General features: G+C 52.5%; 2 protein-coding genes across 3 annotated transcripts; one reads left to right on the top strand and one right to left on the bottom strand.

The window, feature by feature from the left end:
- Nucleotides 1-1,501: 1,501 nt before the first annotated feature.
- SF3A2 (splicing factor 3a subunit 2) lies at nucleotides 1,502-7,245 on the bottom strand. The gene is made up of 9 exons (XM_035569629.2): nucleotides 7,171-7,245; nucleotides 5,912-6,082; nucleotides 5,352-5,423; nucleotides 4,977-5,023; nucleotides 4,412-4,521; nucleotides 3,714-3,763; nucleotides 3,223-3,363; nucleotides 2,645-2,713; nucleotides 1,502-1,984 (listed from the first exon to the last, which is right to left on the bottom strand). Exons 2-9 carry the CDS (start codon nucleotides 6,035-6,037, stop codon nucleotides 1,652-1,654), a joined length of 948 nt encoding a protein of 315 aa, XP_035425522.1. The 5' UTR covers nucleotides 6,038-6,082; nucleotides 7,171-7,245; the 3' UTR covers nucleotides 1,502-1,651.
- A 13-nt stretch (nucleotides 7,246-7,258) lies between these two features.
- PLEKHJ1 (pleckstrin homology domain containing J1) lies at nucleotides 7,259-16,598 on the top strand. 2 transcript variants are annotated; one of them, XM_035569637.1, is made up of 6 exons: nucleotides 7,259-7,451; nucleotides 8,902-8,969; nucleotides 10,621-10,687; nucleotides 12,461-12,551; nucleotides 12,764-12,827; nucleotides 13,529-16,598. In XM_035569637.1, the coding sequence occupies exons 1-6, from the start codon at nucleotides 7,358-7,360 to the stop codon at nucleotides 13,592-13,594; spliced, it is 450 nt and encodes a 149-aa protein (XP_035425530.1). In that variant the 5' UTR covers nucleotides 7,259-7,357; the 3' UTR covers nucleotides 13,595-16,598. The 2 variants fall into 2 exon arrangements, with proteins under 2 accessions (XP_035425530.1, XP_035425529.1); XM_035569636.2 differs by having other exon boundaries at nucleotides 7,275-7,451; nucleotides 16,497-16,598.
- The last annotated feature ends 486 nt before the right edge of the window (nucleotides 16,599-17,084 follow it).

Here is a 17,084-nt window from a genome sequence, read left to right as displayed (position 1 = left end):
GGGCTGACCCTGACCCGACTGCACGCCCGAGCCAGACAGGGACAAAGGGCAACAGACCAAAGGCCTCGTGAGCACAGACCTCTCTTCTACAGGAGCAGAGACAAAGGACAGGAACCTGGCAGAGAGAAGGCTCACACAAGTCGTCCCAGGCACTGGGCCAGCTCGGTTTGAGAAAAAGTGCTCCCGGCGCTGCAATAAAGCAGGTGGGAGCTGGACGCGCTCTGCCTGGCTCTCACGTCTGCAGGGCACACGGTAAGATCTGCGTCCGGCCAGCAGAAGAGGCGAAGACTCGGCCTCCTTCCACCCATCGGGCACGCAGCCGGAGCGGGACACGAGCTCAGCCTCCCCGGGCAGCCCATGGAAAGAGACAGGCGCCGACACAGAGCCAACCCGAGCCTGGCGCTCCTTCCCTGCACCCACCGAGGCCCTGCTACCACCTGCTCGCTGGAACGCCCGTCAGGGGAAGGGAATCCTGCAAAGGACAGAGAGGAGAAAGCTTAGAGCATTTTCTGTTTTTTAATCTGAACCAAATGATTGTTTGAAGGAAACATGTAGTATAAACAAAACCACAGAGGAACTAAAAGCTTGCCAAAACTAATCTGCTAGTGGGAGGACATGCACAATGAGAAACTATTTAATGACAGCAGGTGCTTCACAATGATACAAACAGCATTTAGTGAATTACAGTAACGAACCTGGACTTAATATAACTGCAGTTTTGGTAATTTCTTCTGACTAAACATTCCCAGAAATCCTTTACCACTGTCAAAGACAAGAGCACCAATGCTTTGTTTGTGAACCCCTGTTTGGCATAAACAGCCTAACAAGCAGGAGCTAGACAGCTGTGCTTCGGGGAAGGATGATTGTCTTTTTTTAAATCATCAATGGAACCTTGTCTAGGGCTTCTCAAGGACTCCCGACAAGCAGTCTGAACTGATTTCCTTAGGAGAAATATTTCTGTGCTTGTAGCTGGCAACACCTGAGCTACTGTACAGTGCTCCAGTGCCGGGAGGATAAATGAGGTTTCTGGACTCAGCATGAGCAACGCTCTTCCTCTTGTAACTGCAATTCTGCAGGAAGACGGAAAACTGCGCGTAGAAAATTCTGCTGGCCCTCCACTCTGCCCACCAATGGGATTACTGGCAACGCAGTAATAAAACCCTTTAAGTGTGTCTATGACAAGTCTCCCAATCACCAAATGAACTGCTTCATAAAGGACTTCAGTTGAATAGCAACTGATTAACTGGCAGTAATTTATGAGATACACATCAAGCAGTCTATGGTGGGGAAATGTGTTAAGCCAGCACAGCTGAGCTGAGCTCGATGCAACTTTAGTCAGAAGTAGCTGACTGAAGGCGAGGTGCCTAGAGATTTCCAGCCCTTTGTCTCCTCTTTGGATAACTTCCAAAATATAACCAGACTGGGAACATTTTATACATTTAAGGGCTAACAAAACTGAACACACAGCAACATTTTTAACCAATACACGGGAAGAAATAGAGAAAGGAAAATCGAAAATCTTTTAATGAACCTACAGGATTTACTCAAAATCACAGGCATACAAAACAAAAGCTTATCTGAATCAGTTGTAACCTGCATATAAAAAGGTATGAGGCAGAGGAGTCCAGTGGGACCAAGTCCCAGAGGGGCTTCAGTTGGAGGGAGGTGGAGGCGGGATAGTGCCTGGCCCCTCCGTGGGGAGAGGTGGTCTCATCATGGGGGGCAGAGGAGCAGGGGGAGGTACACCGGGTGCTGGTGGCATCTGAGGTGGCACTGGAGGTGGTGGCACCGGTCCAGAGGGAGGCATAGGAGGCAGAGTCATGCCTCCCGGAGGAGGAGGTGGCATGGAGTCCGGCAGAGGTGGCCGTGGGGGCAAGCCGTTCATCAGCGGAGGCGGAGGAGGCCGCTTCACGGTCGGAGGGCCTGGAGGGAGGTTCGGAGGAGCTGGGGGCTTCTCCATTTTGAAGTGGAATTGAAGGAAGAACTGGGGAGGGGAAGGGAGAGGGAGAAAAGCAAAGAGAAGGGAACAATTAATCCTCAAGACAACGCTGCGCCATCACACAACGGCTGCTCTGTCCACGCTCACGGCCTCCAGGAGCAAAGCACAGTTCTCTCCTGAACTGCAACCATCCCGATCACGGCTGGCCTTCTATTCAATGTTCATGGACTTGCACCAAACCTGCCCAGTATTTGAACTCCTACGAAACCTGTTCCGAGTGCTCAGCTTTATGTGATGGGGTCAGGATCCCCCAGCGTGCACTCGTCCCCTGTCCTCCCCCACAACAGCTAGTGAGCACGTCCATACCACCAGCTCATCGCAGACAACTGCGCGGGAAGCCTGCGCTGAGCAGCCCACATGGAGGACACAGCGTTGTGTATTTAGGCACTGTTCTGCTGCTGCTGACAGCAAGTTTCATTCAGAACATTCTGCCTCCCTGATTAAACTTTCACAAAGAACACAGGAAGATCCTTCTGTCAGGAGGAGTCACTACACAGTTCCACTGAAGGAGTGAAGATTTTAGCATCAAAGCCAAAGTGGACATAACTGATGTGTGCTCTCCCTGCGCTGCCTGTCCCCACAGGCTGCTCAGCCCTCCTGCTCCCTCTTCAACCCTCAAGAAAGATGCTGCAATGCTCCAGCTACCTGTTTGGTTTCCCTGTTCCAGTGCGTCCAAAACTTTCCTTCTGCTTTGTCGATTTCTCTGCTTGGCACCTGCAACAAAAAAGAATAAGGAGCTATTATTAGCACCACCAGATTAGCTCAGTGGCCCTTTTTAGCTTTAGAGCCTGCAAGATAAGCACAGTTATTCCAGGCCTTGTGAGATGTGCTCGTCTCGGATGTTATTAGATAGAGATGGGGGCAGGAAAGAATTAAGTTACGTCCCTATCGGTCAAGGACAAGTATGCTGGCAAAAAACCCTCCCTTAACATCTGCACAAAGGATGAGAAGCAAAGCCCAGAAGGCTCCTTTCTGTGCCAGACACCAAGAATTCAACGGCTCCCCAGAGCTCAACACAGAATCGAGTTTTCATGCCAGAGTCCTCCACTAATTCTCAGCAGAGTTTAACAACTTCCAGCCACGTCTTCTTGACCCTCCTTTCCACTCCATTAACCCCCCCAAAGGCCAGAACAGTACAAGTCTATAATGACAATCACTGGGAATTAATGTCTTGGAAAATGTGGGAAGGGAACTCTCTATAATCAGTCAATCCCAAATCTTACCTTGAAAGCTATGGTTTCGTAAGGCTCCGCTGCCATCAGAAGGTACTGCCAGCGTCTATCAGGAGGCTCAATCCTTTGTTCATACGCGGACATGAACCGATGGCGAGGCATGATGCTTTCTGCAATCTCCGGATAATCAATCTGTTGGGATGTTATCGCAGCATTTAGGAGAATATTCTCTTTTCACTACCCCATCACACAGAACAAAATCCTCAACTATAAAAGAAGTCTAGAGAGAAGCTCCAAAACAAACAAACAAAAAACATACAAACAAACAAAAAACCACCCACCCAACGTAGCGCTACCAAAAGAAAAAGCTTGACAACTATGATCATGGATTCTTCCATTTACTTGACACAATCATCAGCAGAAGACTAGCAAGGTAAAGATTTATTTTATTTATTTTTTTTTTATTGTCCTGCGAAGAACTGCTCATTTACCAGTGTTTTATTTGGGCAACCCAGAGATGAAGAATTTAGCAGTGACCTTACCTGGAAGAGCAGGCTTTGCTGGCCTGTTTCTGGATCTCTCTGTTTGGTGACTGTAAAGAAAATAAGAAAGCTCAGCATGTAACAGAAAAGGGTCAGAACAATATTACTTCTGCCCTAGGAAAGACACAAAGCTCCAAACAACAAATATTATGAGATTTTGTTTCCCATTTATCAAATAAAACGCCACAATGTCTTTAACCAAAGTTACTGTGTGTCTCTACTGAAATTCAGTTGCTGTGGGGCAAAGACACTGACACATTGTGCACTGCAGACAAAGCTGGGAGATAAAGCAGCCGAGTTTCATACTGAAGGCCAAAACAAAACAATGGGGAGTTCAGAGAAAAGACCTGAGCTATACATCCAATGAGTGACTTGTGAGCATTAGTGAAAGATGGTACAGCACAACAAATGGAGAACAGAGACTGAAGCAGTGCCTTCATTTCCTGCACAAGTATTATAATAGCTGAAGACTGAGACATACCAATCTATTATTAAAATGGTTCTCACTCGACTGTCAGCAATAAAGAGATGTTCCATGGGTAATTTAAACAATAAAGGACACCATGAGATAAGCCCATATCTTATTTATGGACAGATCTACTAAAAAGACTAGTTAATAATTCATATCCATAGCACTGCACTTCAAGTAAGCTCCAGCAGGCATTAGGTATCTGCTGTGACAGGCATCACTGATGTACCTTTATAACCTGGTCGTCCAATTTTCACAAATTTCTTCACTTCCACTTTGACTTTTTCTGGTGCAGGCTGGGCAGGAGCTTCCTTAGCTTCCTTGGCAGCTCGACGGGCCCTGGATTCATTTGAAATTTGCAAAGTTAAAAGGTTAGTAGCACTTGTTTCTGAAGGATAGGCTAGAAAGCAGTGTGAATCCCATGCCATGGAATATTTTAGTGCTTTACAGAAAGCATACTGGTGAAACTGCTGTTCCTCTTCCATGTGCACCACTGCAGGTCAGTTTTATCTATGCCTTCCCCTGACCGAAAGCTGTCATCATAGTTATCTTAACAACCCCTAGGATGACCTTTGTGCCCATCTCCAGATGGAGTTGAGACAACTTCTTGAAGTAAAAAAGGGAAAGAACTCCACAAACTAGTCATCTGAACCAGAGCTCTTCACTAGGAAACAAACAGTCAAAGAATATTCAAGCCCAACATGCTACTGAGTTCAAGATTTACAGGTGTTCACAATCACGATTTCAATGTGCCTAGGTAATGGAGAACAAAGCTACAACGGGGATTAACTTACAAATTGGTCTGATGCTTCTTCCCCTGGGTATGTGCTAAGTAGCTTCCCTAAAAAAAAAAAAAGACAGAAGAAAGTTAAATGAAGACAGGACTGCTCCTGAACCAAAAGATACTTGACATGGATGAGAAGCTACATTTCACGTTGACAAGGATATTTTAAACCTTAGCATAGAGGAATCTTACTCAAAAATTGCAGATTGCTCACAACTACTGAACCGTCAGAAACTGTCATGCTGAACACACACAAGCCACTACCCACCCATCAACTCTTCAGCAATCAGTCATCAAGCACATCCCAGGTTCTAGCACTTGAAGCCAGTATTATTCTAAAATATCTGTTGCTGTGGAGATCAAGACAGGCAGCTGTTCAACTCACCTCATTGTTGTGTAGAGTCAGACAAAGCTTGCATTCATAAGAACCCAAGTGATTTTTCATAAAATAGGGGTCCTAGGAAGAGAATTATTAAAAAGTTACAAGCAAGATACATGCCAGAACAATAGAATAAAATATGTAAAACAGAACTTCTGCTGCACTGGAAGAACTGAGTTCACGGGTTTAAATTATTAGCACACCACTACTTTAGGACTATGAAAAGAGAGAGACAATAGCAGTTTTGTTCATTGGTAACAGCACACCCAACCGCAGTCAAGAAACTACAAAATACGAACCAGTCCTGAGCAGACTGAAATAACGTGACAACAGCTACCTGAATACGTGAGTGCTGGCTTCTCTCTGGTTAGCCCTTCCACAAATGTTTCTTGTTTAAATCCCACGTTAACAGAAACAGAAGTATTTGCTCCAATCCACAGCTCCCCACCGAACCTCTTGCCCTCCAAGCCTTCACCGAGGCAAAGCCCTGAACTGATCCACAGGCAGCTTGCGGGGCTGGCACAGCACATCCTGCTTTTCCCGAGCACGCAGAGGCCGAGGCTCACCTTGTTGATGTCAATGGTTTCCAAAGCCAGCTGCCGAAGCCTCTCCCTGCGGTCTCGGTTGCTTTCTGAGGCAGAGGCGACGCCTCCGCTTCCAGTTTTACCTCCAGGACGGTGCTGGAAATCCATGATGGGGACTTTTGTGCTTCAGCTACTTCAGGAGAAAGAAAGGGTCTGGAAAAATGAAAGAAAGCCAAGTGAGTGACAACTCACGCTTCCCCTAAGCTGGGCTCCATCCCAAGACCCATCGACGAGGCCCCAGGACACGTACAAGCGGCGCTCCCCGCAGCCACCAGGCCGGGTGACACAGCCTCAGGCTGCGCAGGCCTTGCACCGCCAACCCACCAAGCTGAGCAGCTGCAAAACCACCCAAAACTTGGACAAACCCCCAGAGACCCCCCCCCCCAAAGTCTCCTCAGCTCTGGGAGGATCGATGAATTCCTCCCCAAAAAGCTCCGCTGGGCCCACCGAGGCTCAGTGTCCCCCCTCAGAGGTTCACCCCCCCCCCAGCACCCCGCATTTCCTCACCCAGGGTCACCCCCCCACGCGAGGCTCAGAGCCCCCCAGTGCCAAAGCTCCCCCAGCCCCTCAGCAATGCTCACAGCCCCCCCGGCCATCCCCCGTCCCCTCAGCGACATTCAGCACCCCCCAAACACCCCCAATTCCCCCAGCCATGCCCACAGCCCCCACAGACACCCCCCGGTAAGTCGCCGAGCCCCCCAAACACCCCTCTCTCCTCACCCACGCTCACAATCCCCCCAGCCAGGCTCACAGCCCCCCCCCATCCCCTCAGCGATGCTCAATGCCCCCCCCAACTCCCCCAATCCCCTCAGAGCCCCCTGAACTCCCCCAATTCCCTCAGCCATGCCCATAGCCCCTGCAAACACCCCCCAACAGGTCTCTGAGCCCCCCCAAACACGCCCTCTCTCCTCACCCGTGCTCACAACCCCCCCAGACACCCCCAGCGAAGCCCACAAGCCCCCCCCACCCCCTCAGCGAGGCTCAGAGCCCCCCCCAACCCCCCAATCACCTCAGAACCCCCCCAAACTCCCCCAATCCCCTCACCCACCCCCCAGACACCCCCAGCGAGGCTCAGAGCCCCCCCCCAGAAGCCCCCCGCCCCCTCACCCACGCCCGCAACCCCCCCAGACACCCCCCAGCGAGGCTCAGAGCCCCCACCCCCTCCTCCCCTCACACAGCCCCCCCCCCCCCCCCAACACACACACACAGCCCCCCCCCTCAACCCCCACCCCCCCCCGTACCGGCGCGCGCAGCCCCTCTCCCCGCTCCCGCGCCGCGCACGCGCGCAGCCCCCTTCCCTCCCTCCCCCGCCTCCCTCCCTCCCTCCCTCCCTCCCTCCGCCACACGAGTTCCGGCTTCCGGCGCGGCGCTTCCGTGTCCGGGTCCGGGTGCGGGTCCGGGTGCGGCCGGGGCCCGCGGGCCCTCGCCATGCGCTACAACGAGCGGGAGCTGCTGAGCCTGGCCCGGCAGCCCGCCGAGAAGGCGGCCGAGGTCCTGATGCGGGTGCCCAAGAAGGGCAGCGGTGAGGGGCCGCGGCGCGCCCGGGGGGGAGCTGAGGCGGGGCTGGGAGGGGGCGCTGGGGGGCGTGAGGGGGGGCTGGGCTGGGCGTGCTGGGAGGGGGCTGGGAGGGGGTGCTGGGGGGCATTAGGTGGGGCTGGGATGGGGCTGGGGGTACTGGGATGGGGCTGGGGGCTTCTGGGGGGGCCACTGGTGGTGGGACTGGGGGCGCTGGGATGGGGCTGAGGAGCACTGGGGTGGTGCTGGGGGGCATTAGGTGGGGCTGGGGGTACTGGGGTGGGACTGGGAGGGGGCACTGGGGGTGCTGGGGGGCATTAGGTGGGGTTGGGATGGGGCTGGGGAAGCTGGGGGTACTGGGATGGGGCTGGGGGTTTCTGGGGATGCTGGGGGTACTGGTGGTGGGACTGGGGCCACTGGGATGGGGCTGGGGTCGCTGGGGTGGGACTGGGAGGTGGAACTGAGGGTTCTGGGGGCATTGGGTGGGGCTGGGGGTGCTGGGATGGGGCTGGGGGGTTCTGAGGGGGCCACTGGGATGTGGCTGAGGAGCACTGGGGTAGTGTTGGGGGGCTAGGATGGGACTGGGGGTGGCACTGGGGTGGCACTTGGGGTGCTGGGATGGGATTGGAGATACTAGGATTGTACTGGGGGGTGGGCTTGGGGGGCTGGGGTGAGACTGGGGGTGGCACTGGAGGTGCTGGGATGGGGCTGAGGTTGGTACTGGGGTGCTGGGATGGGGCTGGGGGGGCATTGGTAGGGCTGGGATGGGATTGGGCGGGCTGGGATGGGGCTAGGGGTGGCACTGGAGGTGCTGGGGTGAGAGTGGGGGGTGGCACTGGGGGTGTTGGGATAGGGTTGGGGGTGTTGGATGGGGGGGCCTGGGGTAGGAGTCGGGGGGGGCAGAGTGGGGAAGCTGGGACTGCATGGGTAAGGCTGGGGAGGCTGAAGCAGGGTCCTGAGGTAGGTCTCGGGCAGGACTGGGTGATGCTGGGGATGAGAAGTGGGGCACTGGGAGACCTGGACCAGCAGAACTGGGTGTGCTGGCAGCAGGACTGGTGGTACGGCAGGAGCAGGATTTGGGAGCTGGGGTAGGATTAGGGCAGGACTGGGGGGACTGGGAGGCAGGACTGGGAGCAGACTGGGAGGAGTGAGAAGTGGGAGGGGAGGTGCTGGGGCTGCGGTGAAGCTGGGGACAGGGACAGGAGAAGGGCGCTGGCTGCAGGCAGGAGCAGAGGGAGGGTTTGGGGGGGGGGTTAGGTGTGAGGGCAGCAGGGAGGTGAATGCCCCCCTTCTTCTTCTGACCCCCCAGGCGTGCCTGGTAAAACGCAGCAGGAGTCCAAACCCCAAGGGAGCTTCCCCTTCAGTGTGGGGAAGCGGCACGTTGCAGAGGTCACAGGTGCTTCCCTCTGCCCCGTGCTGCGGGCTCGCCACCGCAACGCTCTTTTTTCCCTTTGCAGTGTTAAAGAAACGCCTCGTGAAGCTCGTTGTCAACTTTCTCTTCTACTTCCGGACAGATGAAGCGGAGGTACGGAGCCCCTTTTCTTCGCACACGCACACACCCTCTCTCTTTCTCTTTCTTTTTCTGTGAACTGATGGCATGTGCTTTGTGAAACGGCACGACAGCAGGCTGCCAAAACCGGGACGTGGCACCCTCGCTTCCTACCCCAGCGACACAGCGAAAGCTCTTAGGGGTGAGAAGGAGCGCTGCCAGCTACACCACACCCAGATGGCTCACGTGGGAGCTTGGAACAAGTCTTTCAAACATAACCATTGCCCCTCGACTGCCAAAGATGGACTCTGTAATGTTTATTTGTAGGCCTGTGCTTTATCATGTGAAACTGTGAGGGGAGGCTTATATTGCTTTCCTGGGAAAAGAACTAGCATTATTTATTTGCTACACCAGGAATTTTTCTTGCAAGTGATGCTCACTCTTAAACTGTCGTGGCTATATTCTGTTGGTGTTGTTATTTCTGACATGCAGAGGCCTTGGTTAGGTCAAGAAAAAGAGAACGAGAGGGATGGGCTTAGGTTCTGTTTCTGGCTTTGCCACTACTGAGATCCAGTCATTTTTAATGAATCCCTCGGTAAGTGTTGCTAAAGATTCTCTCATTGGAAAAACGTGTGAAGAAAGGTGCCGTGTGCCTGCTGACACAAGGAAGTGGAAAGCTTTTAGTGGCGTTTTTAGACTTAAGCCACAATGAATATTTCACCCTGAAAGAAAAGCTCCTCTTTTAAGAAACACTCTTTTCTACTGAATTGCAGTCGCTCTTCGTTACTTCGCTGGAGCTGCAATCGCAGTTCGCTGGGTAGGGTCAAAAGCTGAGCAGTTGCTGTCCCGCAGAGGTTCAGCTGCGACTCCCTGTTTGCGTGGTGAGACCCCGAGGGTGCCGCCCCGCAGCGCTCGGCTGCTCGCTGTCCTGAGGGTTGTTGCTTGTAAGCACTCGTGTGTTTCAGTGCGAGGGAGATGTTACCAAACACATCAAAAATAGTTCCACAGGTCTGTGGGGAGTGCAAATATAAAGCTGTTGTGCCAGAAATACGTACTAAAACAGATTTTTGAGTGTCTTGGTTGCTGCCTTATTTGCTTCTCATATTTTGTTTAGTTTGGACAAAAGAATTCACTTGTGGGTTGCTTTTGTTTATGGCTTGTATCACCCGTTGGTTCTCGTGTCCTTGCTCAGTGTGCACTAGCTAGCAAACCGTACTTCCCATTTGTCTGTTTATCCTGAGCTGTTCTAGTTCATTGACACACTGTTCTTAACCTCCTGCAAAGCTTCGAGCCTGCCCTTACAAAGTGAAATGTTAGCCTTTCCGTGTGTCATCGTAAATATTTCATCTTTGCTTGATTTATTGTGCGAGGAAGTAAACTTAATCGGTGTCTTTGGATGCTAAATGAAAAACAGAAACGAATACCAAAGCCCAGAGTGAACCTTAGCAAGTAGAAATCTTTAACCTCTGTCTAACGTGCACAGAGTGCTATGGGGAAGACTGGTACAGCGAAGCGTGTCAGCAGACACAGAAAGAACACTGAACGTTCATTCAGTTAGCCTGAATTACCTTAGAAGTACCATCAGCTTACAAAGCTCACTTAGAAAACACTGGGAGAACTATGGATTCAGAACACCGTGGCGCTGACAGGCAGCATGTGTTGAACCCCCTCTCTGGGTCTTTTTCAGCCCATTGGAGCTCTGCTGCTGGAGCACTGCAGGATCACCAAAGAAGAGGAGAACGTCTTCTCGATCAGTGAGTTCTACGCATGCGCTCCCTTCGTGGCCCCCTTATGGCAAGCCGTGCTTTGAAAAAGGAGATGCTTGGCTGCTTTGTTCCTGCTTTTGCCTCTTTCTCTGGTGACACCAGGCTTAGTGTTCCTCAGCCCCTCTCCTCCTCAGCTGCCAGTTGTTTCTGTGGAGCTGCCGTGCTCCAGGACCGCGGCGTTTCACTGCTGGCTGAAATCGTCTGTGTGATTTGCACAGCTGCATGTGAGGAGAGAAGTGGTAAAAACGGACTGACCATGGCTTAGCGCTTGTAGAAATCATTCTCTAGGAAGGCTTGGTATTGACAGATTGCTGCTTCTGTGCTATTGCATTTTATCAAAAAAGTGAGCCTCAGATAAACCATCTGTCGGGCTAATCTAGCACCAGTCCTCCCGCCACGCTGTTTGTCCTTGTGGCGATAGCCGCGGCTCCAGCTGGCTTGCGGTGTGTCATCCTTTATAAGCAGCCTTTCATCCAACAACTAATCATTGTGAAAGAGGTATGTGGCAAAAATAACAGGATGTTTCTCCAAGGCCATCCCCATATCTTTTGGCCTGGCTGTCAGGCACAGCTGCTTTTCTGTGCGGAGTCTCGCCTCCTCGTTCAGCTGGGAGAGACGGTGTTCTGGCGCCCAAGCAGCCTGAGCGTACCAGTGAGCGTCCCACTCTGAATTTCTGGGGCTTTAAGTTTGTCAGGAGCCCCGGTGACTGATGATTCCGGAGAAAGGTGTTGAAACTGATGGCACTTGGTATCAGGTTGTGTCCCCGTACAGCAGCCCTGAGGGGTTTGATGCAGCCTGACCCAGTTATTTCTCAGGAGCAGCCTAGATCTCTGTGAACTGTGTACTAAAGAGCAGAGCTCTGGGGACAATGTAATTAATTAGATGTCCTGATTCTGTCTTGGTGAAGAATTGGAGTTGCACAGGGAATTGCTTTCCACTGTGCACAGTACCAGATTCCCAAAAGCCTCGAGCAAAGACAGGTCAGTACCTTCTCTGAGTGCAATTTGATTCCTCAGATGGCTGCCCTCTACATACATCAAAATCACTTCCTCCGGGCCATTTTGCACTTTGATTACTAAATCTCCGGTGACTGCTTGCAAGGACTCAGGGTGTTTTAGTCCTGAGTCTGGTCATATTTGTCCAGTCTGAGCTGTCACTCTGAGAAGTTGCTTTTTCCTCTCTGAAGTCTTTGGCTGCTCTAAGCTGACGTTCGCTGTAGGCAGCTGTTCTTGGCCACCTGGGAAGTGCAGCAGAGAAGTGCCTCCAGAGCTCGTGTTGCTTTTGGAAGCACCTCTTTCAGTCAAGAGCAATGCGAAGGGCTTCTGAGCTGTATGAGGCACCTCTGGGCCACCATCACTCCCATGCTGCCTTAGCATAATCGTATGGGGAAAGGTGTTTAGGTATAAGGAGCCCAACAGTGGAGGGACTGGGGCAGTTGAGGAGTAGCCTTAGCACCTTATGTGCTTTTCCCAGTGCCTTTCTAACAGCAGCCTGCTTCCCAAGCTGGATTTCAAGTGTGTAGAGACAAGCTTGGCTGGGCCACTGCTCTTAGCAAACAGGGAAAGAATGTGATCCCAAACCATCCAGGGTAAGATAAGAGGGGACAGAGGCCTGGCTTACCAGCTTGTTCACAGATCATCTTTGTTGAACAAAGGTACTAACTGCAGCCTGGCAGAGGCTGGTGGTTGCTGGGGGGGGAGACAGTGGGGCACAGACAGCTCTGCCAGGACCTTCCTTATGTCTTTTCCTTATCCATGGCAGGTTTCATTGAGGAGCCAGAGAGGAAATACTGCTTTGAATGTGACAGCGAAGAGCAGTGTCAGGAGTGGATTGAGGCACTCAAGCGAGCCAGGTAGGCTGAGGCACTAGAGCAAGGTTTGCACTGTGCTGTATGTACACTGCAGCCCTGTGCTGTTTGTTTTCTGGGACTAGTTTGTGGTGAACCCAGGGCGGAAAGCAGTTCTCTCCTCCCAGGCAAGCTTCCTTTCAGCTCTAAATAGCAACCGAAACTTCCCCAAATCCTTTTCTGCTCAACCCGTTGCATGGTCTGTTCCTTTCTTACAGCTATGAGTTCATGAGGAGAAGCTTGATTTTCTACCGGAATGAGATCCAGAAAATGACAGGGAAGGTGAGTCCCTTGAGGTTGGCTTTTCAGGTGGTGACCCTCCGCATTTGGACTGGAGCAGGGTTGGTGATCCCTGGCCTTGCTGCCAGCTGTCCTACACGAGGCTGGTGGCTGCAGCGTGTATGACAGAGCCATATTAAGTCAGGTCCTGAAGCTGCGGGCTCAGCAGGCAGTCAGGCCCAGCCACCCGAGAGTCTTCCTCTGCCAAGCAGCCTGATTGCAGCTGGGGTGCATGCGTGAGGCTGTTCCTGAGCGCAGTGCGTTACGAGCAGCACAGAGCAGCCTGGGGTCTGCAGCCAGACAGGCCGGGCCTGGGCTAACTCTGACTCCCCCGGTTCCGGAGGAGCAGCCCTGGCAAAATCAAGAGTGTCCGTGGGTTGAGACACTGCTCACACCTCTGCCAGGATACCTGGAGCATCCCTTCTGGAGGTAACAGAGGTAGCTGTGACTCACTCACGTGCTCCTGTGCCAGAGCAGACTGAATACAGCCCACAAACCTTGGTTATCCGCTGCGTCCTCCCCATGGACTGTGACTTTCTGCTTACAGCCAGCATCCAGGGGTGGGACTGGGGTAAATCCAGCACGTACCCGGAATTGGCACCCAGCCCTGCTGCCTGCCAGACTGCGGGCTGGCAAAAGGAGGGTCCTGCTTGCCTCCCACCTTGTCTGTGTCTGACTGCTGCCGTCCTGTGCTCTTGCTGCAGGACCCCCTGGAGCAGTACGGGATCTCTGAGGAAGCCCGCTTCCAGCTGGCAACGCGCAAGCAATAAACCCCACGCTTGGGCTGAGCTGGCTCTGGCCACAGGCTCTTGCTGGAGAGTCAAACCCGAGCTCCCCCAGGAGGAACAGCAACCCTTCCCCATAGTGGTGACCAACTGACTTTTTAATTTATTAGCCAAAAATTTTTTTTATGATTTTTTTTAAAGATAATTCATTGCACAATCCCCCCTCTCCTGCTCTGCCCCAGCCATGCAGGCAGGCAGAGTCTAACTGCTCAGTGCGGACTGTGACCTTGGGCTGGCTGCTGCTGCAGCAGTGGGAGTAAAACCACCCTGGCTCCAAGCAGGAGCAGAGGGGGCAGGGGCTGAACAGAGAGCTCGAGCACTTGCCATCTTCCAGCAAGGGCTCACATCTCTCTCACCAGGAGCTTCTGGAGCAGGCTCTGAGCCCTCTCTAGCCTCCTCCCTGTCCCTCTCCTGGGGGGAAGCTACTCAGCTTTTCTGGCTCAGGATCTTTCCACAGTCTCCAAAGGAGCCATCAGGAGTTGTTCATCCCTTTACCGTAACAGGATGCTGCAGCTGATTGCATTTCTGTGCTTGCAGGGTTAACCCTGCTATCCTCCTGCTTGCTGCAAAGCCATTTCAGTTCAGCAAGGAGGGGGAAGCCTTCCATTTACACAGGGAGCAGCCCAGGCACAGCAACAGCTGATGGGGAAGGGGCATCCACCCCGTGTCAAGGCAGCAGTGTCTACAGGCACTAGCACCTGCCTCTTGGGGTTGTTTTCTTTTTGTCCTTTCTCCAGCCAGGTGGTGCTAATTCCTAGAGGATTGATGAAGCCCATGGTACAGACAATTAGAGTGCTCTCACAAATGAAGTGGAGAATGAAGCTGTAAAGCACAAGGGAGCAAAAACAGGGCTGAGAAATATCTGTTATCCTGCCTCCTTCTGCAGTACTGGGGGCTGGGCTAAGCTGTGCCATTTCTCAGCTTCCCAAAGAGGAAAGGCAGCTGGAGAGATTTGTAAAGACAGAAACTGCTACGTGCACTTTGGTTGCATGTTTGAGCTTCAGGGTATGCAGAAGGTAAGCCCAGGGAGCGTAGGACAGCTGTGCGTTAGCACTCCATTCCCTGACCCTCTGCTGCAGCTTTTCACCCCTTTGTGAGCTGCCAAAGGGAAAGATGTGAACAACTGCACCTGCCAGGGCCACAGCAAGCTGCCAGGGAGCAAGGGCTGCTGCTGCAGGGACTCCTGTAATGAAGGGATAAGCAGTAAAGAACATCTCTCCTCGTGGCTCTGCACCTGCAGCCAGCACACTGCAAAAAGGAAAACCACAGCCAGAGGTGGGGGAGGGACAGAAGGCACTCACCACACATGCCCAGCGCTTCGAGACCCCTCTTTCTTCACACTCCACACTAAGAGGTGGCTCCTGCAGCAGCTGCACGGGACAGTCGCGCAAGGAAAGGCCCCGTGGAAAGTCCCAGCAAGCGTTTGTAGATGGCTGATGACAGAAGGAACTTTACTCACCCCTGGGGCAGGTGAATGCAGGAAGAGGTTTCCGTTAGCACAGCAGAAGCACAAGGGGTGTGCAGGTTTGGGCTTTTTTTCCACCTGGCTAGCAGGAAAGTTCTTTGCAATTAAACAGTACGTGGTAAATGAGGTGGGGATAGAGCAGCCTGTGCGCTGAGTGGGGTTTGGTAGGAAGTTTTGGGTCTCTTTGGGAATTAATGCAGAAACAAGAGCCAATACTAAAAGCTTTAGTGGCCTGGCCTTCCCTGTTTACCTCAAGCTGCTGGGTACCAGGAGAGCAGCAGATGTCACTGATGCTTTATTTTTAACCTCAAGCCCAAGGTTTTTCCTTTCCCTTCCCAGATACTGCCTTTCCCTGCACTGGTTCCAGGTGCTAGCTCCAGCAATTACCAAAAATATGCAGGGGGCAGCTGTCCTGCTCAGTAAGCTGAGGGCATGACAGGGTGGAAGCAGAAAATAGGGCAGGTTTGAAGACAGATGGTAACTCTCATGGAAGCAGCAACGAGGGATTAAGAGCAGGAACAAGCTTGTGCTTTAGGGAATTAGTGTCCTCAGATGACTTTGAAGTGCATTTTCATCCTCATGCGCCTACTCTGCTTTACCTCAGCACAGGGGCACACTGGTAGGGTATGCAGCAGCCTTACTTACTGTGATAGCAAAGACTTGTCCAGCTGGTCGCTTGCTACAGCCCAACGTACGCACCGCAGCGAGTGCACCGGAGCTGCACTGCAGCCTGGAGTACCCTCTGCAGCTCTGGCTGAGCAGAGCAGGAGGTACCACAGCTCTCCAGCTTCAGCCTCAGGTCACCAGCAGTGACCCAGGCTGCAGGCAGGAGAGGTTTCCGAGCTCATTTCCCCCCCCCCAGGGTCAGCATTAGTGAATGCTTCGATATGAAAAGTCAACACTCGTATAAACAAAAGCTGGGCATTCTGCCAACATTCATTTACAGCAAACAATTCCAGTGCTACAGTGAGGTTCACTGTTCCTGCCTGCCACCCTCAGTAGCTAACACTTCTCTACCGTGTGCCTTCCAAGACTATCACTAGTTTCTTCTCCACGCCCCTTGCAGAAGGTAGATCTGACACCCACCATCTTCACTGTACATAAAAATGGGCATTTTATGTAGATGTTCTGGGGAACAGTTGGGTGCGCAAGTGATTATCCCAACCCTTATTTAAGAGGCAACAATGACATTTCCTAAGTGAATGTAAGACGAATGCTGTGAAGAGCTGCGTGGGCCTGCATAGGCCCCGTAACTTAATTAGCTAGATCAACGGTTAGATTAGTGCTAGGACACTGGGTTAGATGTCAGGAGTAAGGGAAGATGGTACTTCTAGACACTTTAGAGATCTGCATCCGCTGCTCTTGATTTATAGACAACTGTTCATTTTTCATAATCTGTTCACTATGCTTTTTGTATTCCAGGGGCCCGTTCCACTGTTCATTGGGTACAGGCTCTTTGACAGTGTACTGAAGCTGTTCATCTGTTGTACAATGAACATTTCCAATAAAAACTTGTTTTAATCATTGTGGCAGTAAGAGCTGTGGCAAGGAACCCGAGCCCATGCTAGGGCAGGTGACTACAGCGAGCTCCGGGCTTTCTGCGCAGCCTGCCTGCGGGCTCAGGGCTCTCCCCCAGGAGCAGGGGCTCAAAGCCCCGACACCATCACTGCTGAGCTGGAGGCGGCAGCAGCAGCAGCGACGCTGGATGAGAGATCAGCAGGCTGACGGTGCCTGCAGGCCCATCTCCAGGAACAGTGCGGTATTGCTGGCTGGCAGTGAGGGTGCCTGCTCCCAGGCCAGCTGCTAATGCCTCCACAACATGCTTTTTACATGCCTTCTGCTAACAGAGCCAGCCCCTCTGCAGTAGCTTCAGAGACAAACATACAAAAAGGATGAGCTTGCTCAGACCATTGCTGCAACCTGTTTTTGACATCTAGAAACTCATCTAGACCATTCCATTTAAACAGTGTCCGTATCGCACAGACTGTGTTAGGGGAATCAGGGTCTTCA

This window comes from Cygnus atratus, chromosome 26 (assembly GCF_013377495.2).
Source record: "Cygnus atratus isolate AKBS03 ecotype Queensland, Australia chromosome 26, CAtr_DNAZoo_HiC_assembly, whole genome shotgun sequence".
NCBI lineage: Eukaryota > Metazoa > Chordata > Aves > Anseriformes > Anatidae > Cygnus > Cygnus atratus.
Note: the sequence above shows the minus strand (reverse complement) of the source record. Positions and strands in the feature narration are given on the sequence as shown.

What these genes read in the sequence shown, in the direction of transcription:
- PLEKHJ1 (XM_035569636.2), top strand. Translation starts at nt 7,358, where the DNA reads ATGCGCTACAACGAGCGGGAGCTGCTGAGCCTGGCCCGGCAGCCCGCC. An exon ending in GGTGCCCAAGAAGGGCAGCG is followed by an intron (nt 7,452 to 8,901) that starts GTGAGGGGCCGC and finishes TTCCCTTTGCAG; the next exon opens with TGTTAAAGAAACGCCTCGTG. An exon ending in GAGGCACTCAAGCGAGCCAG is followed by an intron (nt 12,552 to 12,763) that starts GTAGGCTGAGGC and finishes CCTTTCTTACAG; the next exon opens with CTATGAGTTCATGAGGAGAA.
- SF3A2 (XM_035569629.2), bottom strand. Translation starts at nt 6,037, where the DNA reads ATGGATTTCCAGCACCGTCCTGGAGGTAAAACTGGAAGCGGAGGCGTC. An exon ending in AAACCATTGACATCAACAAG is followed by an intron (nt 5,424 to 5,911) that starts GTGAGCCTCGGC and finishes TTCTCTTCCTAG; the next exon opens with GACCCCTATTTTATGAAAAA. An exon ending in GGAACAGGGAAACCAAACAG is followed by an intron (nt 1,985 to 2,644) that starts GTAGCTGGAGCA and finishes TCCCCTCCCCAG; the next exon opens with TTCTTCCTTCAATTCCACTT.